We start from the raw sequence: 20,315 nt of genomic DNA, 5'->3' as shown, positions 1-20,315 counted from the left end.
AGGAGGGGGAGGGCTGGGAGGAGGGGGAGGGCTGGGAGGAGGGGGAGGGCTGGGAGGAGGGGGAGGGCTGGGAGGAGGGGGAGGGCTGGGAGGAGGGGGAGGGCTGGGAGGAGGGGGAGGGCTGGGAGGAGGGGGAGGGCTGGGAGGAGGGGGAGGGCTGGGAGGAGGGGGAGGGCTGGGAGGAGTGGGAGGAGGGGGAGGGATGGGAGGGGGGAGAGCCAGGAGGGCTTCACATCACCTCCCCCTCCTCTCACCTCCCCCTCACCGCACCACCTCCTCTTCACCTCCCCTCCCCTATACACCTCTCTGGCCCCTCTCCTCTCTGGCCCAGCTCTCTCCCCCTCCCCACTCTCTCCCAAGTGGAGATGGAGTGGGAGATGTGAAGCTCTAGGGAAAAATTTTCACGTCAGATATATACTTTCAAGATGGATGAAATGTAAGTTTTGTTACATTGGCACATTTTGCAGTAACATGTCAACTTGATTGATGGAATAGATTTGTTTGTAATTTTTGTGTGTACTGTCTATTTTGTGCAAAAAATAAACTGGAACACCAGGCCACTAAAAAATGATTTGCTCCATATAATTTATCACTAATGCAAATTTATCCACAGTCTGTGAATATTTTTTAGGAATCTACACCTTTACTTGGAACATAAAAGAAATGAGCACTGAAATCAAATGTGGCCTTACTGCTCAGAATATGATGTGCATGGAAGACAACCCAAAAATACCACCACATATGAATTCATTATAACGGGGCACAATATAGTATTGAACAATTTGTGACTAAAGATATATGAAAAACCTTACAGCAAGGCTATGTTAAAACAATGAGTATGATTTATTTTACATGAAGAATTGATAGCTTTCAGTAAGTTGGGTGTTGCGTTTGCTGAATGCTGAACCAAAACAAATGCGAAAAGAATTTCCCAGCAATGTTAGGCTTCAAAACAATTCAACTGACATTATGTATCAATGTGCTACTGAAGATAACATTTAGATTAATTACTTAATATTAGAAACAAAACAGCAACCATAATTGTGTGTGGATGTTGTGCCCCTGCACCAATGTTGATCTGTTAGGAAGAATATAGCCTTTGTTTTCTGTGACTCTTACTGATTACTTTATGACGGTTGAAACAGTAAGAGGAATATACTGAGCACGTTATCTGGTATAATTTGATGAAAATATGTGACCACAATTGTTTTGGCAATGGTAAAACTAAGCAAACTGATGTACAAATCGCTGGACCATCCACTTTATTAACCAGGTTTGGCAATCTCCAACTCCCAGTTATTAATACATAAAATGAAATTTGTGTCCAGAACGCTGTTTTGAATCAAATGAAGAAGTTATGGCAGTCATGAATGGGTATTCAGCACACCTTCCAAAATCACATATCAATGAATGTGTTCACAATGAGAAAAAAGTGGTTGAACAAAATACACTCACCTCAAAGGGGGTTGTGTCGGAAAAGAAGTGCATTTTTCACTTAAGACACACAGTTTTAGACCATGAAATGTTTCCCCTGACCCTGTATATAGTCTTTTGGGCACCACAGGCAATACCCGATGATAGTTTGGAGCTTAAATAAAATAGACTTAACAGTATTGCTTGAATACTACAAGCTCCAGACTTCTTAATGCTAACTGGAAAATTATGTCAGACTAAAAAATCCAAACTATTTATGATAGTTTCTTTGCATGTATGTCTCCTACAAAGGATATCAGCAGATGAGGTGTAAACTGCTTGTGGCTAAAATAAAAATATCCTTATGATCTCAACAGTAAATTATCACAGTCTAGCCTTAAAGCATAAAACTTTTAATTTAAGGGACAAGCTTGAAGAGACGTGTGTCTGTGTGTGTGTGTGTGTGTGTGTGTGTGTGTGAGAGAGAGAGAGAGAGAGAGAGAGAGAGAGAGAGAGAGAGAGAGAGAGAGAGGGAGAGCGGGGGGGCGGGGGGCAGATGCACAGCAAAATTAGATGTCTACCTGGATGATGAGTCTGCAGAACTGTTTGCTTTACCATCAATATCTTCCATATCCATATCCATGTTGGAAGTGTCATCACGGCTAATTCTAGGCACCTGAACACCTGCAAATAAACCAAAAATGTTATACACTCTTAACGTGTGTAACTCTCAAAGACCCAACTTACTTCTCCACTCCAGAGATTTTCTTTGATAATAACAACTGACAGCACAAATAATAATAAAGGAGTTTCTCTGCCGCTTGAAGTCTCAGTTAAGTATATCGTCTCCAGAAAGAATTCATCAGATGAAATTTTTAAATGCCAGTTATCAGTTAGGACAATTAAAATGTATCACCACTAATGATCATAACAGTCAACTATTAACTGCTAATGACTCATCATAAGTGGAGGATAATGATGAAAACTGATTGCACGGGAAGAGCAAGGATTAACCTTTTGTAACATACCTGGTAGTGAAACAAATGACGAAAGTTACAGCACCTTCAAGAATAGAAAAATTAAGTCCACGATATACATAGAACTACTTACACACTCCCGTCACAGTGAAAAATTGTAGTCACATATCATATCATAAAGGTTAGTAATAAACATGGTAATGGGCTCAGCTTGCTCATACATCACTAGCTAGCACAATTCACATAAAAAATATGCATTATATTTGGTATTACTGTCAAGTTAAGTTACAACTTACTTTCACAGATATGAATTCCACGTGTAAAATGAAAAATGCAAACCGTATGCAGGTCTTTGTCACTATGTCAGTGTAAACTACACTGAAATCCGTTAGCTCACATTTCAAATAAAATTGCACATGACATGTTCAAAATCCAAAGTTCAAAAGACATTCATGTCGAATTTTACTGGCGCAATTGTGTCATCATAGATATGAAAATAGCTTAAACAAAAAGACATGGTCAAAGCCATATGCCTGAACTACAAGGGGTGTTCAATAACCAGTGAAACACTTTTAGCAGGTTAGTTCTATTCAGGATTCCAACACACTATATTATTCTCCACTCTTCTGACTACAAAACCCTATTTTCCAATACAATCTTCATTCAATGCGATGGCCTTACACCACCTTATTGGGAGGGCCTGCATGGCCACAGGGTAGCCCTCCACTTGTTAACGTAGGAGCCAATGTTTTGCTGCATCAATGCCCTCCCTATCATCCACATACTTCTTCCTGCAGAGTGCATCCTTCATTGTCCCAAACACATGGAAGTCGGCAGGTGTAAGATCACAGCTGTAGGGCAGATGAGGAAGAACAGTCCAATGAAGTTTTGTGAGTTCCTCTCGGGTGTGCAATTTTGTGTTACCACACAGAGGAGCAGTTTGTTTACATTATTGTGGCAATGAACATGCCAAAATCGTTTCTTCCGTTTCCTGAGATAGCACAATATGCTTCAGAGTGGACCGCTGCACCATGATGAAAGACGTAAATCAGAATAATCCTTCAGAGTCCCAGAAGACTGTCACCATGACCTTACCAGCTGAGGGTGTGATTGTAAACTTTTTCTTGAATAAGATGCGGTGTGGCGCAACTCCATGGATTGCTTTTTTTGTTCCTGTTTCAAAGTGATGAACTCATATTTCATTGCCCGTGAGGATGTTTGACAAAAAATAATCACGATCAGCATCATAATGTGCAAGGAATTCCACACAGATAGGCCTTTGTTGTTCTTTATGGTCCTCTGTTAGGTGGAGAGGAACCCAGTGGGCACACACCTTTGCGTACCCCAACTGGTGGACAAGTGTGGCAGTAATACCAACAGAGATGTCCAGTTGTGCAGTGAGGTGTTTGCTTGTGATTCATCGACCACCTCGAATGAGTGTGTCCACACATTCTGGCATTACAGGAGTCACAGCTGTGTGTGGCCACTGGAATGCCAGAGATCAGAAAGGTTTATGCAACCTCGCTGCAATGATGACAGACACCTCGCCCAACAACTCACTGTGCTTTTGTTCACTGCCAGATCTCTCTAGACATTCTGCGAGCCTCTGAATATCTGCAATGCTCTGGTTTTCTAACAACAGAAACTGAATGACCACTCTTTGCTCGGAGCACACCTCCATTACAGCCACCGTTTTGCAGACTACATTTAACACCACTATCTATCAAAATTTTATGAGATTATATGAGCTGACTATATCACACTGCCACACAAAAAATTCTGCATTTCTTCAACTGAAATTGGCTGAGAAAAAAATGTGTTGCATTACTTCTTGAACGTCCCTTGCCAATAGCACAAAAGCATGAAATAAAGTGTTTTCTTTACAAAATAAAAACAGCCTATGTAGGGCAGTGACTTCCTTCATGAAATTAGCAGCGGCTCTGGACACACGTATACAAAACACTACGCATGCATTACCTCATGAGGTATTGGGTAAGGAGCTCAAATACCACTGAAAAAAAGTTAAAATAATTCAGCGTATAGAGAACATTCATTTTAATAAGATGTGTTTGAAAGACAAGCTTGTTCCTAACTACACTGCAGTTACTGCGTAGCATGGAGCACAGACACACGATGCAGGCCAGGGCACAACTACACAGAATGGAGCAGTGTGTTCATTGTTGCGCAGCAATGTTCCAATGAGCATCAATAAAGTTGGAAAACTAGAAGAGCCGTCCAGAGCACACATGAACAAAACAAAAAATTTCCTTTGATATACCAACACAGTGCAAAACCTGTTCACTGTTGTGCAGAGTTACACAGTTTCAAGTGAACAATGCACACGCCATGCTGCACTGAACCTCTTTCCTTGGTTTTGTGTGTTACAGTAAAATGCATAAAAATGTACTGTGAAATTAAGTGGTTTAAAGAGGAGATTCATTATCAATTTAAATGTAAAACTGATTACATTGTGATTTGTATTTAGCTCGTATGGCGTCAGGTACATCTCTGACAGACACACAAGTTGACACGTGTACAAATAATGGAGCCAATACTTTGTACATCTGGTAAACAAGAGGTCAGTTCTAGGCACAAGAGGAAGTTAGATGATCTCTATACCACTAAATGTATACAAGTTAGTGACATTAAGGATGAGAAAATAATGTTTCCAACTTAAATTTAGTAAACAAGGAGAGAACCTAACAAACATAATATTTTTCTCAATCTGAGCTTAACCTACTCAAGAAAGGCCTTAAATTTAATGTAGAGCCCACATTTAAAGACAGTGTGATCAACCACTTAACAGCTAACACAAAAGTAGCACTTGACAAGACTCGCCTGCGAATTTACCAAAAAAATAGAATTACAAGCAAAATCGCTATCTTAACTGAAGATCTGCTAAAACATGACAGGAATACCAAACATAATAGAGATTACATAAACAAAGTAGTGTGGTATGAACAAGAACGTAGTACCACAGTACAAGCTTTTGATAATAATAATGTTATAAATCTTGAGAAAGATTTGACAAATAAATTTAATGCAATGATTAAAAAACTCCCTGAAAAACTGTGGAATGATATTCTCAGCACAATAGGTTAGGGTCTGTGTAGTAATCAATCCCAGAACTCCCACCCTCAATCAAAAATTCACAAGCAAACTGCATTAACAATCCTGCATATCTAATTAGTAAAAAGTCGAATATAATAAAAATGAGTACGCTTTTGAAACAAATTACTCAGATAAAAATGTTGTGAACACGGTGAATGAAATAAAAATAGTGGAGCAAAATTTGTCTCATTTGATATTTTAAACTTGTATTACAATGTGCCAGAAACAATTAATATTATAAAAGATAATCTACTTCCTTACAGAAAGGTTATCATAGCAGAGATAGATGAAACTGTAGGATTAGGGCAGTTGATCTTATCATTTAACTACTTTTTATTCAATGAAGTGTACTCTCAACATGAAGGTGTTGACATGGGTAACTGTATAGCTGGCACATTAGTGGATATTTTTGTAACACACACTAAGAACAAATTTTTTAACGAATACACACGCATAGGTGAAAAGATAATTTACTACAAAAGATATGTCGACAACGCACTTGTCTTATTCAACTGAGGCACACATGAAATCAATACAATGGTGGCTCAACTGAATAGTTTGCATCCTAAGATGAAATTTACAGTGGAAATAGAGCAGCATTGTAGTGTTACCTTCATTGACCTGACCCTCACCAACATTAATAGTAGCCACTATTTCAGTATTTATTGAAAACAAACAACAGACACTGTCAGCCACAGCCAGAATTACATAAGAAAGCTAGAGCCCTGAAAATGTCCATCAGACAGGAAGAGTGTTATATTGAAATAAGTCACTGTTACGAATGGATATGAAAGCAATATATTGATCAGTTGGTCACAATGAAGAAACATGGTCACTATAAGATGCGTTCACAAATGGAAAAGAGTAAAGAAATACCAAGATATGCTGTACTGCCACACTACAACAAAATATCTGACAGAATAGCTCATTTGCTCAGTAATATGGGCGTGCACGTCAGTTTCTGAACCCTCATCTCTTTAGGCAAGACAATCAGGCGTGCTAAAAAGAAAATTACCGAGTTGGGATTTACAAAATCAGCTGTGACACATGCGATAATTTCTAAATCAGAGAGATGATTTAATACAAGATTGAGGGAACATATTCGTCTAGCAACAGCAACACTTCATCAGAAGTCTCCCCTGCATAGTAAGAGCTATGTCACTAAAGATACTGATGCTGCTGTGGATCTATCACATAAGGTAGGCAAAGGATGTCTCATGAATATTTTAAAAGAGATCGAGACTTATAGTGATTTTAATAAACACACAGAAATCAACAGAATTGAAAAACAGATGGTTTTTAGACCATTCTTATACAACTTTGAAACAGTAATAATATTATGTTGTTCTTCCGTCTCACTCGGAATGCATCTCCCTATCTGTAAATGTATATGATGTAACTCTTTTATAATGGACCTTCCTAAGATGTAATTATCACCATTTGTAATGATCTCCTGCCACAATTAGTAGACGATTCCCAGATATCTGTATTATTTGTATTATTATTTTAAGAGATCCCATTTTGCAAGGTAACATGCAACGGTCATATGAAATGGTCCCAACGGCTGAGGGAGGACTGCATGCCATCACTTACTGAGACAGTAGAAGACTTTGAGAACGCAGTCCCTTGTTCCACGTATATACTGTAGCAATTTTGTGACTGGGCCATGTTTTGATAGTGTTTTGACTAGCTCTTTGCACCCTAAAATATGCAATAAAGACCTGCACAATCCCCGTCTAAATCATAAAATTTTTTGGAAGTTTCAAAGCTTCATGTGTCCCCAATATTAGCATGTTTCACTTATGAGATTTTCTGAATAACTTTTAGTGATGCCTTTGACCAAATGTGTATTTCCACTGTTTAAGCTATTTTTATATCTCTGATGATACAACCATGCATTAAAATTCGTTCAAATGTATGTCATTTGATTTTTGTCGTTGACCATATTATGTTTAGTTTTATTTGAAATGTGAACTAACAGATTTTAGTGTGGTTTACAATGGCACAGTGACAAAGAACCGCATAAGGATTGCAGTTTATCATTTTACATACCAGAATTCATATCTCATAAGCTATATTTTTACATTTTTATGTGAATTTTGCTAACTAGTGATGCTCATGCAGGTTGTACCCATTACCACAATTTTCATTAGTAGTCTTCATTAGAGAGAGCATTAGATGGAGCTTCCTGCACACTAATGTGTGGAAGATACGATACGTGACTACTGTTTTTCACTGTGGCAGAGGTGTATAAATAGTTTTTATGTATTTTTCTGACTTCATTATTCTATTCTTGAAGCTGCTGTAACTTTTGTGGTTTGCTTCACTACCAGGTAGCTTGAAAATACTTGGAGGAGAAAGGGGGGGGGGGGTGGAGAGAGAGAGAGAGAGAGAGAGAGAGAGAGAGAGAGAGAGAGAAAATTAGCTAATAGTGTAAAAGCATGACATAACACATTTATTTCCACTATAAAAACAGCCTACACAGGACACTAACTTCCCTCACAATATTTGCAGCAGCTGTGGACTCATACACACAAACAACTATGTACGAAAAACATTGGCCGCTGAGATTTGCAACAATGGCTGTAGCTCTTTCAATATGACAAATCTATGACACACTATGACAGAAATAGTGAGAGTGTCTAAGTAAAATACACCACTCACTACAGCATTTCTTCCTCATCCAAATGTTCTTAATCACTTCAACATTATTATATGTAAATTCACATGAACAGTGATCTACATTAAATAATATAAGATAAAGTAAAAAATACATTTGGCCACCATGACAATACAGATGTTGAGAGTGAAAACAGTGACAATTCCTAAAAATGCTGAACATTTCTGGTCAACACTACTACTTGAGTATCAAAACGATTCAGCTTCAGTTTAAGGGTTTGCAGCTCATGTTCTAGTGGTTAGAGTTGCTGCCTCTGGATCACGGTGTACTGGGTTCGATTCCTGGCTGGGTTGGGGATTCTCTCTACCCGGAGACCGGGTGTTTGTGTTATCATCATCATCATCATAATCATCATCATCATCATCATCCATGACAGTGGCTAGACTGGATTGTGAAAAAATTGGACTGTGTAAAAATTGGGACTTCATATGGGCACTGATGATCGCGCGGTTGAGCACCCCACAAACCAAACATCATAATCGTCATCATCATCATCATCATCATCATCATCAGTTTAAGGTCACCCATTAAAAAGCAAACAGATTACCCACATCATGGAGACCAGCATGAGGCATATCTAATAAGACAGCAACAGAGACTGCTGGGTGGCAGCACTGACTGTAGTGGACCAGCCCACCAGCAAGCCAGAATGAACGAAACATTGTTTGGCCACTCTGACACAACAGATGGCTGATACACTCCACAGAGGGACTGATATCATGGGCACACTGGCTGTTCTGGAATCTTTCTTACACCATTTTAAAGAAACTATTTGGTAAAAAAAATTATTCTTTTTTATCATGTAGCTTCAGTCTTCATCATGTAGCTTCAGTCTTCAGTTTCACAGTGAAGTGCCCATCATTTAGTAAATGGTCATACTTACTGTGAAATTTCCCAATGAACTAACACACTGCACAAAATTCAAATAGATTGCGACAAAAAATAGGAGTTGCTATGAATTTACACTTTGTGCAGGTTATCTAACATACTCAATTTTTCTTTAAACTTGGGAGGAAATCTATATCTAACTACAATCTCATGAAAATGGATTTTACGTAGAGGGTTCACTTCTACTCATGCACTCTTAAAAGTACAGTGGTAATGAAATATTCATAACATCTGTTGTATCTTCTAACTTGTTTGAGATACTGAAATTGGTTTCTCGCACACAAAGAGGGGAGTCTTTCACTATACGATTAACACAAAATCATAATTAATGGAATAATCATTTTTTACAGGGACAGCAATAGCTGGTGGAATGAGAATTAGTGTGGCTTTGTAACAACACAAGTGAAGAAATTACATACTTATTTTTATCCTGAGAATGTGGTTTTTCATAAGCTGTTCACCTGATTTGTCCTCAGTTCCTTATTTTATTAAACCACTGTTTCGTGATTACATCACAATTGCAACTGCATTAACATGTTAGTGGGATTCTTGTGTAAACTTCACTGTGTTTTGCACAAGCAGTAAATTTTAATGTGACAACAAGAGAAATGTAGATGTTACTCAAAATTCACCACTGACGACACTTCTCTGAATGTAAAGAAAGGTTAATAAGTCAAATGAAAATAAACAGCTCCTTCTGCTTCAATTTCAATGGAATCTGTAACCCTGTAAGTTTCTAATAATGAACAGCTTGGGGTATGGTGGGTTATTCTCTCATTATCCATTAAACAATCAGTCCATGTGCCTAGATAGGCTTAAGGTTGTCTGCCCCTTCAGGCTGCAATGGTAGATACTTGTTTAGCTGACAAATGCAGTGTTGACGAAAATTCGACTACATACCTACCACGCAAAGGCCACATAACTCCAGTCCATGAGCAGTAGCTGAAAGTTAGTTAAACTTGCAGGATTCATTTGAAAAAATGTCTAAAATTTCCTTTAAGTTGGTTTGTTGTCATTAAAACACAGAAAATACCTTTCAAGCCCATATTTAATATCCCGACATCATTATGCAATTCTACTGACGTCTCTGTTAGTAAAGAAGTGCTCACTACAATGTCTCGTAATCAGCAGGAAACACACCACGTGGAGTTTATGTACGACATGTGATGTTCAAATATGAATATCTCCTAAAATCAACTACTCTCAAAGCTCAAACTTTCCCAAAATACTGGATACTGTACTCGCTTTTCGTCAACGACACGTAGAACCAAACAAACTGTGCGAATTTCTTAATTTTGGTATAAATTTGATCAGCATGGTTTAACGTAGGTGTTTACCAGAAGATTGCTCCCAAGCGACTATACTGACTCATAGATTTTAGGCACAGAGCCCGACTTGAATGTGCGGAAAATGCTAAATTCCTACTAGCTAGTATGTGAAGCAGCCAATCTAATTACCACAAGTAATTTAGACTACAAATCTCATAATGTTGAAACTAAATAAAATTTAATGAAAAAATAAATACAATTACTTTCCACAAAATAAATTACTAATAAATTTAATACTCAACACCCCTTCTGGCTGCCTTTTACAAAATCACGTTGACTCAACATACATCACAAATCCTCCTATTGCACAACAACCTTCTCACATACATTTACACAGTTTCAATAAAATACCACATCCTCACTTTAAGTATGCCCTTCATTCACTCTCCCCAAAACACTCACACCACCACAACACGATGAAACAATAATTTCCCAAAGTACTTTTAACTATTTCAGAAATTTGTGGTAATGAAACCAAACATAATTCCAGAAAATCAGATTATAGGAACCTATCATCATGGCTGTAGTTTCAAATGAAACTATAGATGTATACATTACAGTTCCTTATTCAGTTTCTCAATGCCAGCACAGGTATTGTGTGTTTTAGGTAAAGAATTATATCTCCTAAAGTACTGAAGTTATTGATTTGAAATTTTAACAATAGGGTTGTGTTACCCATAGAATTTGGTATACTAAGTGTGAAAAAGTTCGATTAATATTTAATGGTACTTCTTCAGATGCACAGAGTGTATGTGTAATGTACTGCACGCAGTGCCAAGTAAGTATCTGGCTCGCTCAGCCCAGTAGCCAACACCAGCTGTATCAGTGTGAGAACGAAACATCAGCTCTCCTCCCAGCTCCATGGCAAGCTATGCTTTCAATGCAAGATGACAACTCATAATAATCTGCTATGTTAGAACATGGTACTGAAACTTAGAGAAGTATTCACTTTCTACACCTCAATGATCTGAGAAATATGAAAAATTCACACCATATTTTTGGTCCTATGACGCAAGGACTAAACTTATTCACCTCAGATATCTTTTAGTTTATATAAGATACTGACAATCTATTTTCCCCTTGACAAGCAGTTGGCATGATGCTGCAAGTCAGTGAGGAGATAACAGCTTCAAAGCTACAACATACATTGCCTCAACAAGAAGTACTATTCTGGAGCCAAAAAGGAGCATAGTTCTATTTGTTAAAGCACCGTTAATTTCTTTTATATGCTGCTGTAACTACTCATCAAGGCCAAAACAGATTATATCTTTAATATATCAAAAAGATCTTTTAGGTGAAATAGTTCAGCAACACCATTTAAATGGGGATAAGAACTGTGTGCTGCGAATTGTTTTCGTATTTCTCACTGGAGCATAGAAATAAAATCCCTCAGCCACTATTCATTATTACACACACACTGGGTTACCAGAGTTGACTAAAACTGCAACAGGAGTTATTTATTTTCGCTCAACTTACTGAACTTACTTTACTTTCTGAGAAGCAACATCAGTGGTGAATTTGGAGTAACACTAACATTTCTCCTGTTGCCATATTAAAATTTGCTTATTCTGCCACAACATAGTGAAGTTTACATAATGTCTCCTCACTAACATGCTACCGCTGTTGTGATAATGACAAAATCCTGAGAGAGAGAGAGAGAGAGAGAGAGAGAGAGAGAGAGAGAGAGAGAGAGAGAGAGAGTTTAATTAAACAAGGAACTAAGGGGAAATCAGGTCAACAGCTCATGAAAGAGAACATTCTCAGAAAAAAATAATTATTATCATAAATGTGCATCAGTAATTTCTTCACTTCTGCTGTTGCAAGGCACACTAATTCTCATTTCATCAGCCATTGATGACTCTTAAAACATTTTATTAATCCATTGAAAAAGTGTGCAGTTACTGAATATTGAAAGAACTGTGACAGACGCCCAAACAACAGGGAACTGACATGCATTGAGACTACGAAATAGTGCATTGATAATGGCTAGGCACAAGTCAAAATCTGGATTTGCCAAATGAAATCTGCAAAAAAGGATGACTGACTGCTGTGCTCTATCATTTATAAATCAGATCACTGTCGCTGAGTGCACCCACGTTCCTTATGGAAGGTAACCTGATGAATTTCTACAGAAACAGAAACTACTACATAATAGGTATAAAACAAAGCATAGGGCTATAGACAGAGATGCTGAATGAAACACATTTGTCAGGCAAGAGAGCAATGCGTAAAACCTTCAGTGACTTACTGTAGCAGAATATTGTCAAATTAGCTTTGACAAAACCCAAAGAAAGTTTCATCATATGTAAAGGCTGTTAGTGGCACCAAAGTTAATGTCCCATCACTCACTGACAAGACTGTAACTTAAGCTGAGAGTAGCAAAGCAAAAGCAGAAATGCTCAACTCTGTTTTCAAATATTTCTTTACAAAGAAAAACCCAGTATTTCCCCAACTTAATTCTTGTACCACTGAAAAGATGAATGAAATAGATATTAGTGGCAGTAGTGTTGAGAAACTGTTGAAATTGTTAAAAATAAACAGAGCTCCAGTGTCCGATGGAATTCTTATTAGATTCTATACTCAATTCACTGCCGAGTTAGCCCCTCCGTTAACTGTAATCTATCGTGGATCCCTCAAACAAAAAACTGTGCCAAGTAGTTGGACGAAAGCATAGGTCAGACCTGTCTACAAGAAGGGTAACAAAAGTGGCCCACAAAAGTACCATCCTATATCCTAGACATCCATTTGTTGTAGAACCTTAGAATATATTCTGAGCTCCAATGTAATGAGGTATCTCGAATAGAATGACCTCCTCCATGCCAACCTGCAAGGATTTCGCAAACGTAGATCATGTGAAACCCAACTCACACTTTTCTCACGTGGCATCCAGAAAGCCATGGATCAAGGCAGTCTGGTAGATGTAGTATTTCTCAATTTCTGAAAAGCATTTGACTCGGTACCACACCTATGCTTTTTATCAGAAGTTCTATCACAGGGGGTACCAGATGAAATATGTGACTAGATTGAGGATTACTTGGTAGGGAGGACACAGCACATTATCTTGGATGGAGAATCAGCAACAAATATAGAAGTAACTTTGAGTGTACTGCCCGGAAGCATGTTGGGTACCTTGCTGTTAATGTTGTATATTAATGATCTTGCAGACAATTTTAATAGTAACCTCGGACTTTTCACAGATGATGCAGTTATCTACAACAAAATACAGTCTCAACAAAGCTGTACAAGTATTCAGACAGATTTTGATAATATTTCAAAGCGGTTCAATGATTGGCAGTTTGCATTAAATATTCGAAAACGTAAAATTGTGCGCTTCACAAAAATAAGGTACCCTATGAATGTAATATCAGTGAGTCACAGCTGGAATCTGTAAACTCAGATACTTACATGAATGACTTAGTAGGGACATGAAGTTGAATGACCACATGGGCTCAGTCATGGGTAAAGCAAGTGGCAGACTTTGGTTTACTGGTATAATACTAGGGAAATGCACTCCGTTTATAAAGGATACTGCTTACAAATCAACTGTGCGGCCCATCTTAGAATACTGCTCAAGTGTGTGTGGCCTGTACCAAATAGGACTGGCAGAGGCTATTGAACGAATACAGAGAAGGGTAGCAAGAATGGTCATAGGTTTGTTTGACATGTGGGGGAGAGTCACTGAGATGTTGAAAGAACTGTACTGGCAGATTCTTTAAGATACACAGAAACTGTTCCCAGAATTTCTACTAATGAAGATTTGAGAACAGGCTTTAAATGATGACTCTGGAAATATACTACAGCCTCCTACATATCACTCCCATAGGGCTCATGAGGATAAGATTAGATTAATTACAGCATGGACAGAGGCAAAGGAACATACCCTCTGCCACACACTTCACAATGGTTCACAGAGAATAGATGTAGACATAGAACAGTGTCACATGACTTCACTTCACGAGACACTGCAGGGAGGTTTGGAATTTAATCCAAGACAATGGTGGAAAGACTGGTGATCGGAAACTTTACACCACCACCTTTCCTCTCCTTGACGGAGAAATATTGGCAGTGAAAATTTCATCCCCGGTTTGAACCAGCTTACCTCTGAGTCGAGTGCTACCCCAGAGGCACGAGTTAGTGACCTTGGCTATGGAGGCACGTAAGTAATGCACATTATACAATAAAAGATTACTTAGAGGACTCAGAGTAGACAATAATGATGAAAAGAGAAAACTAAAACACCGTCAAATTATACTAAATAATGACAATGCAATACTCTTGTAAGAAAATGTGCCAAGGTCTATAGTGCATAACTATTGTCTTGTCAATCCTCTGAATTCAAAATCTCGCTCCTCAGGGAAGGAGGAAACTCAGATGGACTGAAAGGAGTGTGTCGAGACATACATGTTCTTGGTCCTGGAGTAACCAGTGGGTATTATGACAAATCCTGTATTATTGTGAGATGAGCCCTGGATGAGTAAGTAAAAGATTACTAGCTACCAATTAGTACAGCACCGTACACACTAATGTACCCCCTAGACGGCCGCAGTGGCCGAGCGGTTCTAGGCGCTTCAGTCTGGAACTGCGCGACTGTTATGGTCGCAGGTTCGAATCCTGCCTCGGGCATGGATGTGTATGATGTCCTTAGGTTTAAGTAGTTCTAAGTTCTAGGGCACTGATGACCTCAGATGTTAAGTCCCATAGTGCTCAGAGCCATTTTTTAATGTACCCCCCTACCAGGTGCCATCTTTGGTTTGGTGTTGGTAGACTAAAGGAATGTTTATACTCAGTTCACAGTGAAATAATTTGCTACCTAACTGTGGTTGTAGACAATGTGACACTTGAGGCAGTGCACCAATGCTGTGCCAATAATAAAGATGAAGATTTTGAAACTTCTGTTCACTTCAACCCATCTTCTACTCATGCATACACCTATCACTAGAGTACAACTGCATTGATGAGCCAAAACACTATGACCACTGCCCACTGCAAGACTGACTGTTGCCTAGTGTCTCTGTCGGTACATGATGCAGTACAGAAAGTATGTAAGAGGAGCAGGGATGAATGGGGAAATCCACTGACATAAGCGACTTTACCAAAGAGTAGATTGTTTTGGCGCAGCTCCTGGGAATGTGTATCTCTGAAATGGTGTAGCTGGTTGGGAGTTTTCATTCTATTCTTATAACCATCTATGGAAAGTGGTTTAAGGACAGTGAAACCATGAGTGAGCAATTAGATGTTGGACTCAAAGCCTCATCACAGAATGTGGAGGTCTGAGGATTGTACACACTGTCCAAGCAAGATAGTAGGTGATCTGTGGCAGATCTGATGCCAGAGTACAATGCTGGTGCAGGCACAAGTGTTTTGAAGCACACCTTTCAGTGTACACTGTTGAAAGTGGGTGCCTGCAGCAGACAAATACTGTGTGTTCCCTTGCTGACCCACTAACATCATCAATTATGATGGCAGTGAGCACAGGATCACTGAGATTGGACCATGGAGCAATGGAAAGATGTTGCCTGGTTGCATAAACCATGTTTCTTGTTACACAAGGCTGATAGTAGTTTATGGACACCCTTTCACCGTGGAGAATGGTTACTCAAAACACGCACTACGCCGTGGACACAGTGCAGTGGGAACAGCATTATACTACAAGGGATGTTCACCATAGCTTCCGTGAGACCTCTGGAAGTAATCAAATGCACCTCAACAGCTGTGGACTGTGTGAACATTATTGCAGACCATCTGCATACCTTAATGCTTTATTTCTTTCCTGATGGAGATGGCATCATCCAGCAGGATAACTGTATGCCTCAGAATGCCACAATCATGCTACAATAGCGAACTGACACTTACGTCCTAGACATCAAATTTGCTTGATCTGAACCCAATTGAACATCTGGAACACTATAGATGTCAGTTCCACACTAACAAATCACCAGTCTGTCATTTACGAAAATTGCGTGGCCTGTGCATAGACATCTAGTGCCACATACCTTCAGAAACCTAGCAAGAATTGTCAAATCCACGTCATGTAGTCTCGCTGCTGTATTGCGTTCCAAAGGTGGACCAACATGGTATTTATTACTTGGCAAAGTGAAGTGGCAATCTCACCAAGGTGGCAACACTGTCGCACTTATGCCCAAGAAACAAAAAGGGGACGCAATACTTGTGCACACACCAGTATTCTTACAAGTGGAGCACTGTTACATGTAGTCTGTTTATCACCGCTTATACATAACACAATCTGTGGAAGATGAAAATCTAATTTTGAAATCAGTATCTGATGTCTGCTATCGTGTTTACATGTTAGGCCTGAAACTATTTTGCTAAACCAATCAAATATCGGTTTTTTTATGTCACTTGTCAAATATGATTTTTTTTTACGGAGAGAGGAGCAAGAAGAGATATTCAAAAGTCTTATCCATGCAAGATTGTTTTATTGCTCTCACCAGATCACTTGCATTATGGAAACTGAACATTATTGTAATGAAAAATTTTGGACACTTACAATGGCTAAAAATATTCAAAATGGATATAAATATTGTCACTAATCACAAAAACTATTTCACGTGACGTTCTACACAATTAAAATTAATATTCATGTTCAAAGCATTGGAACAGCATGGTAGTTAAGATACAATCACAACAAGCAAAGGCTTGTGGGTTGGAATAGTGTCAGGTGGTTTGAAATTTTTACTTTTTAATCCTTAGGAAAATGACTTGATTACTTATTTTTACCCAATTAATTGTATTTATTTTAGTTTCAATCCTTTGTCATGTCATTTAACCACTGTGTTAAGTTTCTATTTGCCCATTATGCTACAGATGGTTTCAAAAAGTCGATTCCACACCTTCCCTTGTAAGTTACCGGATATTTTGTCACCAGGAAACGAATGTGGACAAGGGCATTTGCCAGTAAGAGAAAGTGGGTATAATAATTTACAAATTAACCCACAACAAAGGATAATACAGCTGTCATCAATTAGTCTAATTTTGTTAGTTGAGAAGGTATTTCAGCATGTGTGTATCTAGTTTTGTAAAAGAAAGAGAAAATTTGATTCTCCTCAAATAGATAAAGTAAAGACTTCACAATTAGCAAAATACTTTTCTTCCCTTTACTCCCCACAAAATCACTTCCTCCAAATAATCAAGAGTTTAAAAGGCAAGAAGAAATCTTGTAACTGCCGTGTTGCAGGCAATTTGTTTTTTGACTCATATATGAGAAGTGAATCCAAACTGAAACCCACATCACTGCCTTGCATGCAGAACAATAGAATACTGACCAGCACTTTTCTTCAACAATACTCACCTGACACTGTCATTTTGCCAACATTTGTTTACAGTGCAATGTGAGTGAGTCCGTGTTTCATCAAAGTAAATCTCTGTCCATTTTGTTTCTGGTGCTTTTGAGTGTTGCAGAAATGGCATACTACATTAGGTCCCATTAAAACCTAATATAATATGCCCTTTCAGCAACTATGTCCTCTCATTCACAGATAATAGCACTTTTATTTTGGCACCTTTTAACACTAAATCTCATACAGAAAACAATTTTTCTACAAGTTTCTTTGCTAGCTTTGAAGTTTGGTTATGTATAACAAAACTTGTGTGGTTTTTGCAAAGTTGCTATCTTTTTTATGTTGTTTGCAATAGCGTACAATTGCTGCCTGATGATACCTTTCTTCGCACTGTCAATGGAATACTTCTTGCAAGGATCTTGCTTCTCCTTCCTTAGCACCGAAACTTGAATTCCAGTACCTCCTTCCATAATTTGCAAACCATTCTGTTGCTTAGTTTTTAACTTTCTGGCTGTACGTTCCATCGCCTTCTCAAACAGCACAGTATGTCCCTTCTCTTTCTCATTGTCAACAAATTTAATCACATTAACCACAAGCAGTCATGCCAGCCCACAAAGACTTTTTTTTTAGCATCCATCTTCTATGCTTGCACTGTGATGAAACAATGCACACTACATTAATTGGAACGTGGTTGTATCTAGTAATGTGGTTATGTTAGTTCCTGATATTGCTGAATTACCATTTTGCCTTGCCAAGTACTAGCACGTGATGATAATGGTTTGGCTCATCGATGTGTGAATCACACACGCCCACCATTTCACCACCATGAATCATATTAAAAAAATACTAAACATTTGACCTGTTTAAAATTCTAGAAACTCACCACATAGTACAGTATAGTGTTGACAAGGCTTAGCAATCTCCCCTGCTCTACTCACCACAGATAATTACAGAAACAAAACTTTTACCATAAACATAGTGACTGAATTCAGTGGACACTGTAATATCATATAAATAAAATATCCTCTTTCTTTGACCCTCATTATTTAACATCTGGATGCTTCAATAAGAAAATTTATACAACAGTACAAGTCAGTTAATGTTTGAGATGCCATGCTTACCTGCTAGTTGTTGCATCTGTGCAGGTACTCCAAAAGGAACTCTGAGCAAAGCTTCACTAATGCCTGGAAGGTTTGCCTCCGATGTGGGAGGTGGAACTCCAACAGGAGCAGGAGGAGTAGCATGTGGAAGACCAGTTGCTGTTTTATCCTGTGGAGCAGCAGGTGCAGGCAATGGGATCTGTGAAAGCTGTCCATGCACTGGGCCTGTCATCATTCCCACTGGGCCACCAGCAGCTGGAATGTCAATCACACTGGAGATTCACTTAACCATTTTATACACAGTACAGTAAATTATCTTGTTATATATAATTTTCACTATGGGCAAAATACATACACTACAAATCTTTAACAACTGCACATAACTTGGCAACCGTAAGCACACTGGTCTTAGATTGTTCTTACATACTCACTGGTGCACGAGACTGGCCATAGGCGATACTGCATGATGTGGGCTGAGGTCAGTTCAAGCCCTACATTCATAACATCCAAACTCTACAGCAGTACTCTGAATAGTGCCAAGCTGGCTAATGCCAGAGGTACACCAATCATCCTGCAGCGTTTGGGAGGTTTCCTCCTTTACCATCACATCATACTTAGCTTGCTACAACTTGCAAATAGTATTGTGTGAACACTGCAAAAATGTGATGTCCTTTGACATATCTTGATTGACTATCAGTCACCTCTGTGGATTCTGTCATTATTATTCGAAGCACTATGTATCTGTAGGCGGTATTTCCTTCTTTCTGGTAGGTTTCTTAGCAATTCTGGACTCAGAATATGATGGTGATGACCAAGGTGAAAGCAATTAAAATAAATAGGAATTCATACATAAAAAATATATAAATCATAACTTATGCTGTGTTAACAGTGGCACTGACAACGGTCGCCAGACACAGTCACCACAGGCTGCCTGATAATACTGGCCAACAGTTTAGTCACAGTACGTCCAATCCCAGTCGTCAGTTTTGGCAAGACTAAGGAGGTTACAATCTTTTCGAAGGGAGAAACATCCTATTACATACTTGAGATGATTGGTGGTGCCTTTAAAAAGCAATATTATAAACACACTGCACAATTCCAAATAAATTCAGGAAAACAGACACACATCAATCAACCTTTAATGACTGTTACACATTTGGCTTTCAGACAAAGCCTCCTTAAAACACACACACACACACACACACACACACACACACACACACACACACACACACACACGGTTGCCATCTCCAGCAGCTCGGACCGGGATTGACAGCAGGCCTAACCTTGTTGGCAGGGATTAGTGATCACAATTTCACTATAGCGATGGTGGTTATTCCAGTTAATATAGCCATAAGGAAGGCCAGGAGACTATTTGTGCTAGAACAAGCAGATAAGCAGTTGTTAACATCCCACTTAGACAATAAATGCACATCATTTAGCTGAATACAATGGATGTAGCAGATTAAGGGTAACGTTTAAACTGATTGCAAATCATGCTCTGGCGATGTATGTGCCTA

At 38.7% G+C, this 20,315-nt stretch overlaps 1 protein-coding gene across 1 annotated transcript in view; it reads right to left on the bottom strand.

Moving 5' to 3' along the window:
- Positions 1-20,315, bottom strand: part of LOC126183192 (uncharacterized) — a 192,306-nt gene that overhangs the window by 24,182 nt on the left and 147,809 nt on the right. The window contains exons 15-16 of the mRNA XM_049924935.1: positions 18,817-19,050; positions 1,995-2,097 (exon numbers count right to left, since the gene is read on the bottom strand). Of these exons, the coding sequence (XP_049780892.1) occupies positions 1,995-2,097; positions 18,817-19,050 (337 nt within the window). The remainder of the gene's footprint in view (positions 1-1,994; positions 2,098-18,816; positions 19,051-20,315) is intronic.

Source organism: Schistocerca cancellata, chromosome 4 (assembly GCF_023864275.1).
Source record: "Schistocerca cancellata isolate TAMUIC-IGC-003103 chromosome 4, iqSchCanc2.1, whole genome shotgun sequence".
Taxonomy (NCBI): domain Eukaryota; kingdom Metazoa; phylum Arthropoda; class Insecta; order Orthoptera; family Acrididae; genus Schistocerca; species Schistocerca cancellata.
This window is presented reverse-complemented; position numbering and strand designations above follow the sequence as displayed.